The sequence below is a fragment of the Sorex araneus genome, chromosome 6 (genome assembly GCF_027595985.1).
Source record: "Sorex araneus isolate mSorAra2 chromosome 6, mSorAra2.pri, whole genome shotgun sequence".
Classification (NCBI taxonomy): Eukaryota; Metazoa; Chordata; class Mammalia; order Eulipotyphla; family Soricidae; genus Sorex; species Sorex araneus.
This window is the reverse complement of record NC_073307.1, coordinates 167,471,849-167,490,742: the sequence shown is the minus strand read 5'-3', so window position 1 is coordinate 167,490,742 and position 18,894 is coordinate 167,471,849. Positions and strand designations below refer to the sequence as shown.

Here is an 18,894-nt window from a genome sequence, read left to right as displayed (position 1 = left end):
GGGGGTGCGGGCGGGCGCGGGGGGCGGGCCGGGGGCGGGCCCGGGGTGGGGCGGGCGGGCGGGGCGGGCCCGGCTATTAGCGGCGGCGGCGCGCGCGGCCGGGCAGACGCGAGCGCGCAGCGGCGCATCCCCGGCGCTCCCTCCCGCTGCTCCCCGCGCCGCGCCCCTGCAGCCATGGGGGTGGAGGGCTGCACCAAGTGCATCAAGTACCTGCTCTTCGTCTTCAACTTCGTCTTCTGGGTGAGCGCAGCCCCGCGCCCCCCCCGGCCGCGCCGCCGGGCCACCTGTGGGCGCCCCGGGCCAGCCCGGACAGGCCGCGGCGCTGCGGACCCCGGCGCGGGGGGCGCGGGGGGGGGGGCGCGGGCGGGCCCCGCCCCCGGGAGCGCCTCCGGGCGGGGGAGGGGCTGGGGCCGCGCCCCTCGGGGCCGGCGGGGGGGCGGGGGCGTCCGGGGGGCCCGGCGCGGGGGCGGCCCTGCCCGCGGGGTGCCCGCCGGGGCCGCGCTCGGCCCTTTGTTCGCGCTTCCTGCCCGCGCTGCCCAGGGTGGAGCCCCCCGGCCCCGCGCCGCCCCTCCCCCGGCGCGCCGCCCCTCCCCCGCGGCGGGCCGGCGCCCCCCGGGACCCTAGAGCGGGCGCGGGGCCGGCGGCCGCCGCCGCGCGCCCACACGGAGCCCACTCAGGGCCCGCGCGGCCCCGGGCATCCTCGGGGGTGTCCGCCCGCCGCGCTGCGGGGGCCGGGCTCCGCGGGCAGGGCCGGGGGTCCCCCGCGTGTCCGGGGAGCAGCCCAGGACCCCCGGGCCTCGCCGCCGGAGGCCGAGACTCTTCAACTTTCCGGGGCTTCCCCGGGCCCAGCAGAGTGCCGAGAACTGGGCCCGCCCCCAAACGCCCCCTGCGCCGAGAGGGGGCAGGGCTGGGGCCCGCGAGGCCCACCCCCGCCGGCGGCCGGCGGGAGGGCCGTGGGCCGGGCCCCCCGGCGGGCACCCCGCCCTGGGCCCCGCGCCCGGCGGGTGGGCGGCCGCCCTCGGCGGGCAGCGGGCGTTGGAGGAGCCGCTAACTGGCATTTAATTCTCCTGCCAGGGCACGTGACGGCGATGCCTGGCAGCCGCTACCTTGGTCCTGGGCAGGGCCGGGACCCGCGGCCCAGGGAGCGGAGGGGCCGCGCGGGCCACCTGCAGCCCCCGGGACCCTGCCTTGGGGCCCCAGTTCTGCCCCCTTCCCGGGAAGGCCCCGGCAGGGGGTGTCCCCTCCCTCGTAGCCGGAGCTGAGACCCCTGACCAGGCACCTTGGCGTGCCTTGGGGGCCCGGGGGCCCCGCGGCCTGGACTGGGTTTCCACCCAAAGATGGATCGGGAGCCCGTCGAGGTGCCCAGGTCTCGTGGGCGCGCCCCAGCCAGTCTGTTTCCAGAAGTTTCCAGCCTTCTGCGCGCCATGCCTACACACCCTTGGCAGGGTGGCCTGGGGGGCTGCGGGGCCCTTCGAGCCTTGGGCCGGTGATGATGCCCAGAGCAGCGTGTCCCGCCCCCTTTGCTCCCTCCCTGGGGGGGGCACCCCCAGCAATGCCCAGGGGGCCGGGGGTGCCCGTAGGTGGGAGCCTTAGGGTGCAGAGTTGCTGGGGGCGGTGCCAGCCCGACTGCAGAGGCAGGGGAGCCCCGCCCCCCAGCAGCGGGTCCCCACATCCAACTGCCCTGGCGCGGGGCACCCAGGCTCGAGTGGGGCCTGCGGGGGTGGGGGGTGGGGAGCACGTGTCCGCGCCTCCCACCTGAGGGTACCCTGGGCTGGGGGCCAGACAGGGCCGGGGTGGGGCTTGGGAGGACCCCCCAGCCTCAGCCCCAGGGGACGCACCCCTGCGGACAGGAAGTGACTCCTTGCATCCCCCCCCCCTCCAGCCCCCTGCTATTTTTAGCCCTGCTTCCTGAGCTGCGGCCCAGGGCCCCAGGCTTCCTGGCCCCAGAGAGGGTCCCTGCCGCCCCCCACTTCCTGCCAGGGCCTGAGTGGCTCCCAGGTGCCTGCGGGGGGGGGGGGGGGGGGGAGCGCCCCGGGGGTCCGCCTATAGAGAGCCCCTCCCTCCCGGGGCTTCCTGCGGGCGGCCTGCCCACGGGCGGGGTGGCCGGGCGTCCAGGGACAAGGCTGGGGAGGCACATCCTGTGGGGTGGGTGGAGCCGCGCACAGCCAGCCCCGCCTGGCCCCAGACTGTCCCCCCAGCCGGTGCCCCAGCGGCTTTAGGGCTAAATGGGCCGGGGGCGGGGCCGACGGCTCAGGGGGCGGGGCTTGAGCCTGGGCAGGCGGCCTTGGGGCAGGGTTGGACCTGGGGTGGGGGGCGCCCCGTATCTCAGCTCTGGAAGGCAGGAGGAAGACACCAAACAGTCTGTCCGGCCCTGGGGTGGCCCCGGGAGCCCAGCACGTGCCGCGTGGCCAGGCTGCCCACCCACCCATCCTCGCGCGCGCAGCAGAGCGCCCGGTGCATCCTCCTAGGACTCGGCCCCTGCCCGCTGCCCCGCGGGCAGTGCCCAGTTGCCAGTCAGGGCCTGGCCCCGCCGCTGTGGGCTCCAGCCTCGGCCCGGCTCGTAGCCAGGAGCCGTGAGCCCCCAAAACACCGCCTAGAAGCAGGGGCGGGTGTTCCTCAAACGGAGGGTCTGCGCTGAGCCACCCTGGTGGCCGGGTCACCCGGAACAAGGCCCCCCGCAGCCTGGACGCCCCCAGGACGGTCCTGCGGCCTGGAGCAAACCCAGGCTGTGCCCTTGAGCTTCTCGGGAGGGGCTCTCAACTGTGCGGGTTTTGGGGTGCAGGCCTGTCCGCCGGTGTCCATCACCGAGCCCCAGACTGCCCTGCCACTTGGGAGGGCCCGTTAGGGGAGGTGAGTGGTGGGAAGGCCCAGCAGCTGCTGGACACGAGATGGGGGGAGACTGGTGGGCCCACCCTGCCGCCAGCTGGGGGAGGAGGGGGTCTGCCAGGCCCTCTGGGCTGGGTGCAGGAGAGGAGCAGCAGCTGGGCACACTCCCTCCCCCTCTGCCCCCGCCCCGCCGCCCTCTCACCCGCTCCAGGCACTTCTGGGCCAGGTTCCAGAGTGGGGTGCCGTGTACCTGGGGTTCCCCCAACAACCCACGGCGCAGCCTCACAGCCGCAGACACCACCAGCCGGGGGCGGTGGGCTGCCCTGGAAACTGGACTTGGAACTCCCTGAGGGGACTGGGAGACAGCCTGGGGGGAAACGGTGACACCAGCCGCCGTGGGGAGTGGGGCATCCGGCCTGGCCCACCTCGCCATCTCACAGGGGGTCCCCCCCACCTGCCCGACCCCTCTGAGGGCATTTGGAGACGGCTCGGGCGGGGTAGGGGGGACCCGGGGGCAGACGCGGGGTCTGGGCCGCCAGTGACGGCAGCCCTGTCTGCAGCTGGCCGGGGGCGTGATCCTGGGGGTGGCCCTGTGGCTGAGGCATGACCCGAAGACCACCAACCTGCTGTATCTGGAGCTGGGGGACAGGGCGGCGCCCAACACCTTCTACGTAGGTGAGTGTGGGGCTGCGGGACGGGCGGGGCCCCTTGGTCCTGGGGGTCTCCTCGGGAAGGGGGTGTGTTGGGTACAGAGGGCCCCCTCGGGCCCCCAGCCCCCGGCTGCAGCAGGAGCCGGGCACGAGCCTGGCAGAGCTCCAGGCTTCCTCCCTCCAGCCCTCAGCACATGGGCATGTGTGCGTGGGGGGTCTGTGGTGGGCACGGGAGCCTCACCCGCCCTCGGTGCCCCCCGCCCCAGGCATCTACATCCTCATCGCCGTGGGCGCCGTGATGATGGTGGTCGGCTTCCTGGGCTGCTACGGGGCCATCCAGGAGGCCCAGTGCCTGCTGGCCACGGTAAGGGGGAGCCCGGGGTCCCGGGATGGCCGCGCCCTCGTGTCGGGGTGGGTCTCAGGGAAGAAGCCCCTCTGGGGGCCGGCGGGGGGCCGGCCTGAGCTCCCCGCCTGCCCCCCAGTTCTTCGCCTGCCTGGTGATCCTGTTCGCCTGCGAGGTGGCCGCCGGCATCTGGGGTTTCGTCAACAAGAACCAGGTGCGTGGGGCTCTGGGGTGGGGTGGTGCGGCGGGGGGGGGTCTCCCACGGGGACCTGCCCCCTCCTGACCCTGCTGGCCCCCAGATCGCCAAGGACATGAAGCAGTTCTACGACCAGGCGGCGCAGCAGACGCTGGTGGAGGACGAGGACGCGGCGGCCAAGGCGCGGGCTGTGATGAAGACCTTCCACCAGACGGTACGCGGCGGGCCGGGGGTGCCCGCCGGGCGCGGGGCGCAGCCGCTCACCCTGTGTCTGTCCCCAGCTCAACTGCTGCGGCTCCAACACGCTGTCCATCATTACCAACGCCCACCTGAGGACCAACACGTGTCCCGAGGGCTTCAGCAACATTGTCAACTTCTACAAGGTAGGAGTGGGGCTTCTCCGGGGGTCCTGGGAAATGTGTGTGGGGGGACAGCCCGGGCCCTGACCCCGCAGTGTCCCCCCAGGAGGACTGCCACCCCCGGATCGATGACCTCTTCTCGGGGAAGCTCTACCTCATCGGCATCGCGGCCATCGTGGTGGCGGTGATTATGGTGAGTGGCCGGGGCGGGGGCGGGGCGGGGGCGGGGCGTGGAGGGGCGGCCAGGCTCTGAGCCCTCCCTCCCGCCCTCCCCAGATCTTCGAGATGATTCTGAGCATGGTGCTGTGCTGTGGCATCCGCAACAGCTCCGTGTACTGACGCCCACGCCGTGTGTCGCTCGGGCACTGTCTGGCTGCCACCGTCCGCCCACCACCTTTATACTTCAGCGGCCTCCAGGCACCCCCGGGCTGCCGGCCTCGGGAGACACTGGCGGGCCCTGGGGGCTGACTGCAGGGCAGGGGTGCTGTCTGGGCCCCCGTCCTCCCACTGCCCTTCCTGCGGCTGTCCCCCACCTCCGATCCCCGAGAGTGCTCACCTTTCCCCGCCTGCCCCCCACTGTAACCACCTTCCTCTCCAATAAAGAACCGACCACATTGGCACCTCGTCCTTCACTGCACCCCAGGGCTGGGGAGGTGAGCAGCGGGCCCTGCTGTGGTCACTGGGCAGTGACCGGGATGGGGGGCAGTGTGCCCAGTGCTCCAGCCCCACGGAGCAGCGTCCCAGGTCCACGGTCCCCAAGGCCCCAGTTCCCGGAGCCTGGGTGCAGCCTGGTGCCAGGGGCTCTGGCCACCAAGGGAGGGCGGCCCCTGCACTGGCCACTGCCTGTCCTGGCGGGAAGGGCTGCGGGGAAAGACCATGAAGAGCCGAGTGTGGGGAAAGGGAGGGATGGAGGCAGGAGGGGCAGGCCCCCGCGATGCTGGTGACCCCCGCGTCTGCATCTCCCGGGCGCCCGGGTACCTCGGCGGAGACCCAGGGTCAGTGAGGTCAAGCCCCGTCCTGCTGCCCGCAGCCCTGGGGGTGGCCACCCTGGGCCACCATCCGCGCACAGCACACTGCCCGAGGGTCATCCTGCACGAGCAGCCGCTCGGAAGCTGTCCCGGGAGGGTTAACAGTAGGAACGCGGCGTCTCCGAGCCAGCCCGTCACCCCCACTTCCGCGGGAAGTGACTGCCCAGACCAGGGAGGGGCTCCGTGGCCGGGCCCTCGGCCACTTCCGACCAAGGCGGCCGCTATGCCCGCGGCTGCCGCCAGGGGACGCCCGGGCTCCGGCACCGCCGCCGGCCGCGCGCGCCGAGCACCCTGGGAGCCGCAGCCCCGCCTCCCGCCCTCGTCATTTTCGGGAGCTTCCGGCTGAGAAGCGCTTCCGGGGAAGGGCCGCGGGCAAGTGCGCAGGATGACTTCCGGCGCGGCCCACTGCCTTATGGGAGCTGTAGTTCTTTGCCCGCGACGGCAGCGGCGCCGGGCCGCCCGAGGACTCGGTTTCCCAGAAGGCCGAGCGCGGCGCGAAGATGGAGGCGGCCAGGCCACGGCGAGCGGGTAGGTGTGCGCGGAGGGAGTCGGCACGGGGCTCCGGGAGGCCGCGGCGGGCCGCGGGGGCCGGGTTTGGGGCTCGGGGCTCGGTCCGGTTCCGCGCCGCGCGGCCCGAGCCCTCCGGGCCTGATGGCGTCCCCGCCCCTCTCCCCGCAGCGCTCTGAGCCGCCGCCCGCCCGCCGGGACCCGCGCCCGCCGCCCGCCGCGGGGGGCCACGGCCATGGCCGGGGCGGCGGCCGGGGACGCCCGGGACCCGCCGGCCTCGAGCACCGCCTCCCTCAGCGACTCGGACTCCGACGGCAGCCTGCCCGGCGGCCCCGAGCTGGACGCCCTGTCCCCGGAGGACCTGTCCGAGGACGCCCAGGGGGGCTCCGGCCCCGATGAGCCCCCGTCGCCCCCCGGGAGGCCCCCGGCCGCCGCCGTCCAGCCCTTCCACCTGCGCGGGACCAGCCTCCCTTTCTCCGAGCGCAGCCACAGCATCTTCGACGGCCTGGAGGGGGCGGCCCGCAGCCCCCTGAGCCGCCCCGCCGACCCCGAGCCGGCCCCCCCGCGGCGGGCGCCCCCCGTGCCCGACTACGTGGCGCACCCCGAGCGCTGGACCAAGTACAGCCTGGAGGACGTGGCCGAGCCCACGGAGCGCAGCAACCGCGCCGCGGCCGCCGCCTTCCTGGGCCCCCGGCTCCGGGACCCCCCGGCCTACGCGCCCTCCTTCAACCAGGACCCCTCGAGCTGCGGGGAGGGCCGCGTGGTCTTCAGCAAGCCCGAGAGGAAGAGGGGCCCCGCGCAGGGCGGGCCGGCGGGCCGGGCCGCGGGCGGGGAGGGCGCCGTGGAGCTGGCCCACCTGGCAGGGCCCGAGGGGGAGGAGTGCGACGGCGGGGGCCCGCAGAGCGGGGTCTCGGCGGCCGGCACCCCGGGGGTGCAGGCCCCCGGCTTCCACGGGTGCAAGAAGCGGAACCGCGGCCACTTCCGGAGCAAGAGCGACCCCGAGGACGGGTGCTGAGTGCGACGGGGCGGGCAGTAAAGCTTTCCGCTGGGACCGGCTCTGTGTTTCCGTCTCCCGCCCCCCCCACGCCCCCGGGGCTGGCCGGGGTGCAGGGGTTTGCCCCGGCCGACCCCGGGCCGCCCACTGCAAAGGAATCACGACCACGCACGAGGCTTGGAGAACGGTCTCTGAGACAGCGGGTACAGGTGGTCACCCGGGGGCGTGGTCACCCGGGGCCCGGCCACCGCCAGGCCTCCTGGTGCTGGTGGGGTCAGGTGTGTGCGGGCGGCCGGCCGGCCGGGGGGTGCTCCCCGCCGTCAGCCTGCCGCTCCCCACCCGTGAGCTGGCCTGCGTCTGGGAGCAGGAAGGCCCCGGGGACGGGCCCAGGGGGTTCCTGCCGCCCCAGCGTACCCCGGTGGGTGGCGCCCTGGGTCAGCGAGTCCAGCAGGGAGGACAGCAGCCCGGTGCAGTAGGTGACCTGCAGGCAGAGCGGGGAGACACGGGCGCAGCCTGTAAGGGGGGCTGCCCCCGCCCCGAGGGTGTGCAGGGCAGTGCTGAGCGCGGCGCCTCACCTGTGACTCCAGGCCCCAGAGGCGCCGGTCCTGCAGCCTCAGCCCCCCGAGGTACTTGGCCACGAAGTCCATCCTGCACAGAGCAGCCCTGGGGTCTCGGCCCAGCTGCCCCGCCCTGACCCCTGCGACCCCCGCAGCCCCGCACCTGTGCGCCGTCTTCCGCAGCAGCTCGTCCTGGCTCTCCCTGCGCTGCTTCTCCTGCCGGCTCAGGACGTTTTCTTTCTGCACCGACTCCCACGTCACGATCTTCTGGTCCAGGGGCTCGGGCAGGTCTCTCTCTGAGGGGTGGGGCGCAGGCTCAGAGCCCGGCCCCCCCTGGCCCGGCCCCGCCCGGCCCGCCCGGGGCCTCACCCAGGCACGCCCGCGTGTGCCCGGCCTCCTTCCGGAACACGCGCTTGAGCACCAGGCTCAGGTGGCTGAAAAGGATGAGCGGGGGCGCCAGGGCCGGGCGCTCGTGGTACTCCACGATCAGGTGGTAGCGCTGGAACTTCCAGAAGGTGTCGGCGTTGCCCTGCACCACCTGGAACGTGTAGCTGGCGGCAGAACCAGGCCGCGGCTTGAGATGGGGCCGTCCTGCCTCCCTCTCCCACCGCCCCTGCGCGGGGCGCCCCCAACCTGAACATGGCGATGAGCAGGTTCATGAGCAGCACGTTGGTCACCAGCAGGAAGGCCACGAGCAGCAGGATGACCAGCCAGTTGGCGAACAGGTTGGGGCAGGAGGCCGAGTCCTGCCCCAGCAGGGGGTGCAGGGAGCAGTTCACGCGGGATTCTGGAAGGAGGGTCCCGTGTCACCGGCGCCTCGGCCAACGGGTGCGTTGTCGCTAGCGGCCAGGAGGGGGCGCGCGGGAGCAGCGGCCGAGGTCCCGCCTTAAGCGTTGCCTCCCGGAGGCTGCGATGGTCAGTTTCATGCAGAAGTGGGCACGCCGTGTGTGCTGCAGGTATGCTGCGGGCTGGGTGTGCACGTGACGTGTACTCGTCCGTGATGATGAGTGCATGTGTGGGTGCGCCTGCATGATGCACATTGTGTGGGCACATGTCTGGTATGTATGCACACAGGAGTGCATGTGCCGTATGTGTCCGTGTGCACGTCTGTACATGTGTGGGCACATGTCTGGTATGCATGCGTGTGGTGCGTGTGAGGTGATCACACAGCTGCAGGCAGTGCTGGCAGGGGACAGTCCCTCCTGGCCTGTGCCACATTGGGGTCTGCCTGTCCAGGCATGCTGGGCCGACTGGGCTCAGGGCCTCACTGGCTCACGTGTCAGGAGTGAGCTTGGGGCGCGGGGCCCCTGGACAACAGGCGGGGGGGCTGAGAACCCTGCCGGCGCCTGTGCCACCAGGCCAGGGACTAATTCCTGTTGCCATCCACCCGACCACGGCACCCAGCCCCGCCTGGCTGCGGCAGGGCCCTGCTACACATTCCAGGTGGTGCCGCTGCCCAGCCCACCTCCCCTCAGCTGGGGTGACCTCCGTGTGCTTGCTCCACCCCCAGAGACCCCACTCACGGCCCCCACAGGCCGGCGTCCCCTTCACCCAGGGTGTCTGGGCAGTGCAGGGGCCAGCGTGGGAAAGTGCCCCCACACTGTCCCATCCGGAAGGGATCCCGTGCAGCCCCTCTCCACATCCCCTCCAATCGCCTTAGCCCACCCTCCGGGGGGGGGGCCTCGCTGCTCACTGACCCCTGCCTGGCTGACCAGACCTACTTGTCCTGGAAAGGTCTTGCCCCAGGACCCTTGTCCCGCGTGACCGATGCTACTCAAGCCCACGTGGCCCAAGGGGGTCACCCTGCACCCACAGGCGCCGGAGGCCAAGTGTGAGGCCAGCCAGCCCCTCCCGGAGCACGCACCGTCGATCTCATCCAGGGGGATCTGGCCAAAGATCTGCAGGTAGGGGCGGTAGAGCACGCGGCGGAAGATCCACTCGGGCCGGCCGTCGTGCGGGTGCAGCAGCGCCTGCGTGGCCACGCCGTACGCCACCAGCCACACGCTCAGGAAGAAGAGGAAGAAGAAGACGTCCTTCATCTGCGGGAGGGTCACAGCGTGGGCCCGGGCCTTGGTGCCCGCGGCGGGCGGGCGGGCGGGCGGGGGGCGGGCCGGGCGCTCACCATGCGCTCCACGATGATGATTTTGGGGCCCAGCTGCTTGTGGATGGCGAAGATGTGGATGAGGCGGAGGGTGAAGACCATGAAGTCCATGGCGAGGACCGTGCGGCCGGCTTCAAACAGGGGCGGCAGCATCCTGGAGCGGGCGGGAAGCACAGGCTGCCCGAGCCGGTGGGCTTCGGGGGGGGGGCAGCCTCTCTGAGGCCCAGGGCCCCTCCCTCACCTGCAGGTGACCCCGCCGATAAACAGGAAGATGGCCACCATGTCACACTTGTTCCAGTTGTCCTCCACGTAGACGGTGAACTTCTTCACCAGGCTTGTGTCCTCCACCGTGAAGAAGCCCTGGGGCAGGGGAGGGGTAGCAGTTGCTGGGAGTGGCCCGGGGCCCCCTCCTGGGGGGCTTCTGCCAGCCCGGGGCAGGGGCAGGGCTAGAGCCCGGCACACACCTGCCGGATCTCCTCCAGCACCAGCGTGAAGACCCAGACGTACAGAGCGACCTCGGGCGCCGAGGGGCCCTGGGGCGGAGGCCTGAAGTCCAGCAACAGGACGTAGGTGAAGAGGAAGAGGAAGGCGAAGTACATGAGCACGTTCCCCAGGAACACGGTCACTGGCGCGCCCCAGAACTTGCGCCAGCGCGTCAGCACGAAGGCAGCCTGCGGGCCGCGCGGGCCGGGAGTCCTGAAGTGCTGGGTCGGCTCCTTGTCCCTGCGCCCAGGAGATGACCTGCTAAGCCGGGCCGCCGGGACCCCTGCCGCCCCCCTGTCCGGTCCCCAGCCGCACCCTGGACCGGCGCACAGCAGGCTCTTCTCCGAATCCAAGCTGTCCAGCTCCTGCAGCTCCTCCTGGCCGGTTCTCAGCGGGGTCTCCTCACTGCGGACACAGGGACCCTGAGGCAGGGGCCCCGGGAGGCGGGGGCAGGGGCAGGGGACAGCGGGGCTGTGGACACGCTCCGGACCCACCTGAAGGTGATGAGGTTGGTATAGACGAGGGCCGGGCAGAGAAAGGCTCCCAGGAGGCGCAGGATGGGGGTGCCAGAGGCCATGTCCCCCCACCAGATCCTGGTCAGGAAAGCCTGGAGGGAGGGGACAGCTGTGGGACAGCCGCGGGGGGGGGTCTCAGCCCTCCCGCTGGAGGGGACTGGAGGGTGGGCTCTAGGAGGCCACGACCCGGAAAATGTGCCTTGGGCAGGGCCCGGGAAACCACGCCCTGGAGGGGGTGCCACGAGGGCGGGGCCTAGGAGACCACGCCCGGGAAGTGGCTCTGGGCGGGCCTGGGAGACCCGCACCCGGGCGCCCGAGAGCGCTGGCGAGTGGGCAGGGGCGGGCTTCGCACCTGCACCCCGTCGTGCGCAAAGAAGGCCTTGGTGTCGGCCTCGGCGGCCAGGTGCAGGCACGTGGTCCTGCTCCAGCAGCGGTTGCGGCGCACCAGCAGGGCGAAGGCGCGCTCCTCGCTGTTGCCGTAGCACTCGGAGAAGAGGTCTGCGGCGGGCACAGGCTGGCACCGCGCGTCGGGGACACCCGCTGCCCAGCCTCCCCTGAGGGCCCGTCCTCGGACTCTCCTGCCCCTGACCGCGCGGCCCCGCGTCCCGCCACCCCTAGGCCTGCGTCCGTCCGTCGGTCCGTCCGTCGGTCCGTCCGTCGGTCCGTCCGTCGGTGGCCCCGGGCTCACCCAGCGCCAGCTGCTCGTACTTGGCGCCGCGCAGGGTGCGGCCCTGCACGGCCCCCCTCTCCAGGTGCGCCATCTCCTTGAGGATCTTGCAGGCGGCCAGCGCGGCGGCCACGCCCTCCTGGCCCTGGCAGTCGGGGGCGGGGGTCAGCGAGTGGCCTGGCCGCGGGGGCCCAGGGCGCGCCGGGGTCTGGCGCCGGGGACGCTCACCATGGCCCAGAAGTAGGTGGCCATGGGGTGACGCTGCAGCAGCACGGCCCACAGAAACAGGTCCCGCCACGGCTGCCCGCTCCTCTGGCCCAGGTCCAGCTGCCACTTCTGGCTCGGGATGCGCCGGGCCGCGCCCCGCTCCTGGACACAGGCGTCACCCCGCTGGTGCCCTCCCAGGACGCTCTCTGAAGGAGGAGCCCCTACAGAGACGCCCCCACCACACACGCCCCCAGCAGCTCCCTGCACAGCCCCGCTCCCCACGCCTGGGACAGCCTTTCCCCCACACCTGTGAGAGCCCCTCGCCCCGCCCCCACATCTGGGGAGCGCCTCCCGCACCTGGAGAGCCCCGCCCCCATTCCTGGGAAAGCCCCGCCCTCGCCTGGGGGAGCCCCGCCCCCACCTCTGGGGAGCGCCTCCCGCACCTGGAGAGCTCAGCTCACACACCTGGAGAGCCCCGCCCCCATACCTGGAAAGCCCCGCCCTCGCCTGGGGGGCCCCGCCCCCACATCTGGGGAGCCCCTCCCACACCTGGAGAGCCCCGCCCCCATACCTGGAAAGCCCCGCCCTCGCCTGGGGGAGCCCCGCCCCCACGCCTGGGGAGCCCCTCCCACACCTGGAGAGCTCAGCTCACACACCTGGAGAGTCCCGCCCTCACACCTGGGCCCCGCCCCCACCTGGTAGAGGCCGCGGCAGGCGTCGTGCAGGAAGTCCTTGAGCAGGCGGGCCACGTCGTGCAGCGAGAAGGCGGGCGCGCCGGCGGGGGCCTCGCGCGGGTGCTGCGCGCCCAGGCCGGCCAGCGTCAGGCGGCCCTCCTCGTGCTTGCGCCGCAGCAGCTCGGCCAGCAGGCTGTTGCGGGGCGCGGCGCGGTACAGCTGCTGCAGGCGCGCGTACGTCAGGAACTCGGCCACGTCGGCGCCGTGGTCCACGAAGAGGCGCACGAACTCGGGCTTGTCGCCGATGAGCGCGTCCATGAGCACCTCCTCCAGGTGGCGGGACTGCGGGGACGAGCGGTGAGTGCGCGCTGGCCCGCGGGGGCCCGGCCCGGGAGGGGGCGGCGCACCTGCCACTCCACATCCCCGCTGAACAGCTCGCTCTTGGCGATGTCCACGCGGTCCCAAGCCACGGCCAGCTTGAGCTCGTCCAGGTAGTCCCGCGGGTCCTGGCTGTGGCTCTTGCAGGCTGCAGGCAGGGAAGGCCCCGCAGGCCAGGCCGCAGCTGGGTTTCCAGGGCATGGGGGTGAGGGGGCACCAACGGCCCTCAGGGGTCCAGGGCTTCCCGCGGGAGGACACCTGGTCAGCGTCCACCAGGGCCCTGCCGCCAGCCACTACCCAGCCTCCAACGAGAGGGGTGCAGTGGGCGGATGAAGGGTGGGTGGGGGGCAGAGGGCTGAGTCGCTGAGACCCTTGTGTGGGGACCTGCAGTGTCAGGAAGGAGGGACATGTCGAGTAGGGGCCAGACCCCCAAAGCCACAAACTCTCGGGAGCGGGTTCCGGATAGAAGGGGCCTGGGATGTGGGCCACTCCTGTGCCGAGTCCTTTGGGGGCCTATGTGGGCGCAGGCGGTCTATAGTGTTCTGTGCATGCGTGCCGGGGAACGTGTGTGTGCACTGTGTGCGCCATGCAGGTGGGGGGGTGTGCGATTATGTGTGCCGTGCATGTCTGTGTATACGGACGCTGTGTGTGCACGCTGTGGTGTGTGCCGTGCATGTGTGTGTGTGTGCGCACGCTATGTGTGTGTGTGCTGAGAGCTGTCCTGGGCCCGGGGGTGTCTATGGGTGCGGGGCATACACCTCCACAGTGTGGGACACAGTGTGGGGCCCGTGGGACAGCCCCTTCCCCCACTGACACTGCTGCTCTGACCAGGGGACACACACAGACAGCCATGATCACTCACAGAGGCATGTGCACAAACTTCTGGTACCCGTGCACACACACTACGATACATACAATACACGGGCACACACACAGAGGTCTGCCATCCCCGCCGTCCCTGCCGTCCCGCGTCCCCCCGTCCTCACTGTCCCCACTGTCCTGCCATCCCCACTGTCCTGCCATCCCCGCTGTCCTGCCATCCCTTCCATCCCCACTGTCCCACATCCCCGCCGTCCTGCCATGCCCGCTGTCCTGTGTCCCCGCTGTCCTGCCATCCCCTCCATCCCCGCTGTGCCCGCCATCCTGCCATCCCCGCTGTCCCGCGTCCCCGCCATCCTGCCATCCTCCATCCCCCTGTCCCGAGTCCCTGCCGTCCCGCCATCCCCCTGTCCCACGTCCCTGCCATGCCCAGTGGGCCCCGCACTCACCCTTCACCAGCGCCTTGAGGACCACAGTGTCCAGCTCGTCGGAGCCCTCCTGCTCGAAGTCGTACACCGTGAGCAGGTGCTGATGCGCCATCACCACCTGCAGCTGGGCACCGGGGTGAGCGTGACCCCCCGAGCGGAGCGCAGGGCACCCCACCGCATGGGGTCTCCTGGGGGGGGCGCCTACCTGCTGGGTGAAGCGCAGCACGTCGTCCCAGGAGAAGTGCTCCCCGGGGAACTTCTCCCGGAGCTGCTTCTCCACCACGCGGGGCACCACCAGGTGCGGCTGCATCACCAGCACGGCCAGCATGTCCGCCAGGCCCCCCGAGCCCGCCAGGATCAGCCAGGGCGCCGCGTGCACCACGGAGCGCGAGAGCCTCTGGGGGCACCCAGAGCGGCCCATCAGACCCGGCCGAGGGACCTCCACCCCCCTGCCCGGGCTCTGGAGACCCGCTCACCTCCAGGGTGTGGGGGTCCCCGTTGATCAGCAGGCACAGGACGGGGATCTCAATGCTGCCCGTGCCTGCGGCCAGGACAGGCGGCCCGCCGTGAAGGGCCCGGTGCCCGACCCCCTCCCCAGGGACAGGGGGACCCGCCCTTCCCCAGGGAATAGTGGGACCCTCCCTTCTCCTGGGGGACAGTGGGGACCCTCCCTTTCCTGGGGACAGTGGGGACCCTCCCTTTCCCAGGAGGCAGTGGAGACCATCCCTTTCCGGGGGGCAGTGGGGACCTGCTCTTGCCCAGGGGACAGTGGGGACCCTCCCTTCCCTTGGGGGGCAGGGGAGCCTGCCCTTCCCCTGGGGTGGCCAGAGGCTCTTCCAGTGGAGCTGGCCCCGGGGTTTGCTCTTGGATGTGTCTCCTGTCCCCAGGCGGCCAACCCCACGGCCAGGGGACCCCCATGGCCCCTGGGTGGCTTTGAGGCTGTGGGGTGCAAGGCAACACTGGCCCCCTCACCCGAGCTCAGCCAGATCAGAGAGGAACCCCGGGGGATGCCCCCAAACCTAGATGTACCAGGGGCTCAAGAGAACCCTCCTCCCCACCCCACTCCAGGCTCCAACACTGGGGTTCCTGATGCAGCAGGCGGGGATCACCCCAATTTCCAGCCTGGTGCCCTCTCATTCCAAAGTCAGCTCCTGGCCACGCTTGCACATGACTCAGGGGCGCCCGCCTCCCCGCACCCCACTTCTGCCAGTGGAATTGACCTGGTTTTCCCTGTAAAGCCGCCTGCTGGAAGACTGCCCCCTGGTGGAGGCATGTGGCGTGACAGGTGCGGGAAACAACACCCGCCCCCCCCACACACACACACACACACACACACACACACACACACACACACACACACACACACACACACACACACACACACACACACACACACACACACACACACACACACACACACACACACACACACACACACACACACACACACACACTGGACCCTAGGACCGGAACCCGCCGCCTCACCGCCATAGGGGACCCTCTGCTCCGAGATGTATTTCTCCAGCTGCAGCCGCAGCTCCGTGGCCCCATCTGCCTTCCCGGGCGCTCCCGCCTCCACCAGGATGAAGTGCGAGTGGTTGGTGTCCAGTGGGCACAGGGGCCCCTGGCTGTTGCCGTCCCCAGGGTACTTGACGGGGACGTCGTCCTGCATGGCCACGTCCACAGTGAGGCGGCAGCCGGTTCCAGGAGGCCCCCAGCCTCCTGCTTGAATATCCCTCAGGGATCCCAGGGCCACTCCCAGGACGGGCAGTGCCCGGGCCGGGGTGGACACACCCAGACACAGCGTGGCAAGGGGTGTTGGGGCTCAGAACCCCAGGGGGCACGTGGAGGACCTGGCAGTCCCTACCCCGGGGGTCAGGGCAGAGCTGGCACTCGGGCATCTGTGCCCCACCCCCCTGACAGTGCCCACTCTCCAGCCAGGCCCCTCGGTCCCCGCCGACCGGCTGCCCGCCTGCCTCTGGGACCCCGTACGGACACTGGGGACTCGCAGTGTCCCCTGGGGCTCACCCGCGCGCCGTCCAGGAGCTGCCGGTGGAGCACCCGGCCCAGCAAGGCGAGGCCGATGGTCACCACGCGGTTCTGGGAGGACGTGCTGGCCAGCGAGTGGTCACGCACCGCCTGCCCCACGTGCCGGGCGAGGCCCACCCGCAGCGCGCTGGTCAGGATCCAGGCCCCTGTGGGCGTGGGGGGCGCTGAGCAGGCGCCCGCGGGCCTGGGGGGGCGTGGGGGGCGGGGCGGGGCGGGGGGCGCACCTGTGCTCTGCGCCGCCTTCACCAGCCCGTGGCGCAGCACGTCCCGCAGCTGGGCCCGCACGGCCAGCGGCCGCTCCTCGCCCTCCAGGGACACCACCAGGTTGGGGGCGGGCAGGTGCCACTCGGTCAGCAGGAGGTCAAAGATGGCGGAGGGGGCCACGCCGCTGGGCACCTTCACGAACTGCGGGCGGGGGGGCAGGGGCGGGAGGGACGGCCCCGCGTGGAGGGGAGGGGGCTCTCGGACCCCACCCCATGCAGGGCTCCCCAGGCCCGCTGTGAGGGGGGCGTGGGCAGGGGGCGGCCGGCGGGGGTGGGGCCAGCGAGGCGGGGGGGGGGTGGTCCCGGCCGGCCTGCAGGGGGCGCCTTACCTTGCTGCGCTTCTTCCCTGTCCCTCCAAAGTCGATCTCCCCGCGGCACAGCCCCGGCCCCCGCCTGCTGGCCCTGGGGCTGCTGCCCCCGGGGGCCCTGTGGAGCAGAGCGCCCAGGGTGTGGGCCCCAGGGCGCCCCCGGGCCCCCCTCCGCTCCCGCCGCCGCGGTGGCTCACCTGCCCTGGGCACAGCGGGCCTCCTCGGGGGCGTGCAGGCAGGGGGTGTCCTGGGAGCGCCCAGACACCCGCGTCAGCCCTCTCCGGAGACCGCCCCGGGCCTCGGCGTGGTGGGGGCCGCAGTGCCGCCCTGGCACCACGTGTACCCCCACAAAGCCAAGCGCCCCCCACACCGAAGGTGAGTCCTCATGGGAAGGAGGGAGGGACCCTCCCGGCACCCCGAGGCCTGGTGACCCCCAGGACCAGCCCAGCCTGGAGGGCAGTGGGGCGCGGGCAGGGCTGGCGTCTGTGCGGCCACAAGGGGCACTGGGGCAGGCACCCCTAGGTGGCGGGGCGCCCTGGGCTCCGGGGCGCTGCCGGGGGCTGCCGAGGGTCATCTGGCCCTGTGGGGACTGTGGGAGTCCTGGGCTGGGCTCCCTGGCTGTCCCCGTCCCCATCCTGTCTGTCGCTGCTCCTGTCTCTGTGCCCATCTGTGTCCCTGTCCCCTTCCTTGTCCCTGCCCCCATCCCCGTCCTGTCCCTGTCCCCACAGGGTTCCTGTGCCTGTGTCCGGAGTGGCCTGGGGGGGACCCTGAGTCCTTGGGAAGCTCCTGCAAATCAGCCCCATCTGTGACTCGGGGAGGGGTGACTTGGGGACGGTGGTGGTGAGTGCCCCTCTCCCAGCTGACAGGGTGTGGGGGCTCTGGGTGTGGCCTCACCCAAGCCCAGGGGCCCTGCCCTGGGGTGGGGTCTTGGGAGTGTCCCCCTACAATCCTAGCCCCCTCAGCCGGAGGGAGCACACCCCACCCCACCCAGACCACTTCCGGGGGCCCTCAGAGGGCACCAGGCAAATGCGCCCGTTGGGGCTGGGCATGCAAAGGGCCGATTTGCATGGCAGGTGTGTGGGTCCCCAGGCCCCTTGTTCCTGGAGGGGGTGGGGGCCAGGGAGTGGAGGGCCCTAGGGGACCCCATGGCAGTCCTGCCCCGCAGCGCTTGGGTGGAGAGGCTGATGCACCCCCATTAGCGGGGCAGAGATGCCGCGGGGGACGCCTGGCGCCTGCTTGGGGGAGGCCATCGGGGTGCAGCCTGGTGAGGGCCCCAGCCCCCACGCTGCCCCCCAGATCAGTAGGGAGTCCCGGGCAGTGTCCCCAGCAGCCTCTGGTCGCTCGGATAGACGCTGTCCCAGACCCGGGGGTCCTCCCAGAGGGCAGTCTGGACCTGTGGGGGCCCCACATCTGCTCTCCCTGTGGGGAGGAGGGACCCCACTGGGCCCAGCGCGAACTGCGGCGCCCGCACCTACCTGCCGTGTGTCTCCCTGGCACTCCGACATGTGGTCGCTGTCCTGCTAGCACGGGGCAGTGTGACTGCCTCTGCCTGATGCTCGGTCTTGAGGCTTGGCCTGACCCCACCCACCCAGGCCGGCCCTTTGCTGGCTCACACCCGGCCCCGCCCACTTTAGGCCCCGCCCCAGACCTAGCTCAACCGGCCCCGCCCACTTCAGGCCCCGCCCCAGACACGAGCTCAAACCGGCCCCGCCCACTTCAGGCCCCGCCCAGACCTAGCTCGGCCGGCCCCGCCCACTTCAGGCCCCGCCCCCAGAGCTCGCTCACACTTGGCCCCGCTCACTCCAGACCCTGCCCCAGACACTAGCTCGACCGGCCCCGCCCACTCCAGGCCCCGCCCCAGCCCCGCCCCCGCCCAGGGCCCGTCCACGGGCCTACTGTGTCCACGCAGGGCAGCCTGAGTCCCAGACGACACGCCTCACTTCCTCCTCCTCCAGCACAGGGAACGGCTGGGCCCAGGTGGTGGCACACACTGACCCGCAGCCGGACCCGCGCGTGTCCCCCCCAAGTGACCCGGTGTCCGGCGGTGGGACCGTGCCGCCCCTTCTCCGTGCGGGGGTCCTCGCCGCTCGCCTGTCAGGGCGTGTGGCCGCACACGCCGCGGGACTCAGCAGCCCCTGGACACGGACGGCCGCCGCCGCCCTGCGCCCGGCCTGCCGGCCACCAGAGGGCGCGCCAGGACTGCGGAGCGGCCGGGCCGCCGGGTCCACCCCCGTGGGCGGCTCCGCTCCTGGCCCGGCTCCCACCGCTGCCCCTGGGGGGCCTCCCCAGCCTCCCCGCGAGGTCCTGAGCGCCGGCGACCCCCCCGGAGCCGCGTCAGCCCCTCTCGGCTCCCCGCTGCCTGACCTCCGGCGCAAGGCCTGCCCCCTACCCGCCGCCCACGGTCCACCCCCTCTGCGCTGCCCCGGCCTGGGGCGGGGCTAGTAGCCCTGCAGCCCCCTCTCCGCTCCACACACACGGCCGGCCCCTGCGCCCCACGCTCACCAGGCAGTTAGTGAGCCAGGGGGGAGGGGAGGGGGGAGAG

General features: G+C 72.4%; 3 protein-coding genes across 3 annotated transcripts; 2 read left to right on the top strand and 1 right to left on the bottom strand.

Annotated features, from left to right (window-relative positions):
- The first annotated feature begins 81 nt into the window (after positions 1 to 81).
- CD81 (CD81 molecule) lies at positions 82 to 4,991 on the top strand. Its single transcript, XM_055142004.1, has 8 exons — positions 82 to 240; positions 3,387 to 3,501; positions 3,743 to 3,840; positions 3,959 to 4,033; positions 4,119 to 4,229; positions 4,297 to 4,398; positions 4,481 to 4,567; positions 4,651 to 4,991. The coding sequence occupies exons 1-8, from the start codon at positions 175 to 177 to the stop codon at positions 4,711 to 4,713; spliced, it is 717 nt and encodes a 238-aa protein (XP_054997979.1). The 5' UTR covers positions 82 to 174; the 3' UTR covers positions 4,714 to 4,991.
- A 905-nt stretch (positions 4,992 to 5,896) lies between these two features.
- On the top strand, positions 5,897 to 6,960 carry TSSC4 (tumor suppressing subtransferable candidate 4). The gene is made up of 2 exons (XM_004603112.2): positions 5,897 to 5,930; positions 6,081 to 6,960. Exon 2 carries the CDS (start codon positions 6,145 to 6,147, stop codon positions 6,922 to 6,924), a length of 780 nt encoding a protein of 259 aa, XP_004603169.2. The 5' UTR covers positions 5,897 to 5,930; positions 6,081 to 6,144; the 3' UTR covers positions 6,925 to 6,960.
- A 120-nt stretch (positions 6,961 to 7,080) lies between these two features.
- Positions 7,081 to 17,924, bottom strand: TRPM5 (transient receptor potential cation channel subfamily M member 5). The gene is made up of 25 exons (XM_055142079.1): positions 17,828 to 17,924; positions 16,550 to 16,599; positions 16,374 to 16,470; positions 16,006 to 16,186; positions 15,761 to 15,927; positions 15,218 to 15,398; positions 14,209 to 14,273; positions 13,938 to 14,129; positions 13,754 to 13,856; positions 12,515 to 12,633; positions 12,129 to 12,449; positions 11,455 to 11,595; positions 11,248 to 11,371; positions 10,912 to 11,057; positions 10,539 to 10,651; positions 10,360 to 10,449; positions 10,026 to 10,284; positions 9,803 to 9,921; positions 9,583 to 9,715; positions 9,325 to 9,499; positions 8,094 to 8,247; positions 7,830 to 8,011; positions 7,624 to 7,756; positions 7,479 to 7,551; positions 7,081 to 7,384 (listed from the first exon to the last, which is right to left on the bottom strand). Exons 1-25 carry the CDS (start codon positions 17,855 to 17,857, stop codon positions 7,178 to 7,180), a joined length of 3,555 nt encoding a protein of 1,184 aa, XP_054998054.1. The 5' UTR covers positions 17,858 to 17,924; the 3' UTR covers positions 7,081 to 7,177.
- Positions 17,925 to 18,894: the final 970 nt, after the last annotated feature.

Bases quoted from the DNA above. Each gene is read 5' to 3' on its own strand.
- TSSC4 (XM_004603112.2), top strand. From the start codon at position 6,145: ATGGCCGGGGCGGCGGCCGGGGACGCCCGGGACCCGCCGGCCTCGAGC.
- CD81 (XM_055142004.1), top strand. From the start codon at position 175: ATGGGGGTGGAGGGCTGCACCAAGTGCATCAAGTACCTGCTCTTCGTC. The intron at 3,841-3,958 runs GTAAGGGGGAGC...CCTGCCCCCCAG, and splicing joins CCCAGTGCCTGCTGGCCACG to TTCTTCGCCTGCCTGGTGAT. The intron at 4,568-4,650 runs GTGAGTGGCCGG...CGCCCTCCCCAG, and splicing joins TCGTGGTGGCGGTGATTATG to ATCTTCGAGATGATTCTGAG.
- TRPM5 (XM_055142079.1), bottom strand. From the start codon at position 17,857: ATGTCGGAGTGCCAGGGAGACACACGGCAG. The intron at 15,928-16,005 runs GTGCGCCCCCCG...CCACGCCCACAG, and splicing joins GAAGGCGGCGCAGAGCACAG to GGGCCTGGATCCTGACCAGC. The intron at 14,130-14,208 runs GTGAGCGGGTCT...GGGTGCCCCCAG, and splicing joins GGGACCCCCACACCCTGGAG to AGGCTCTCGCGCTCCGTGGT.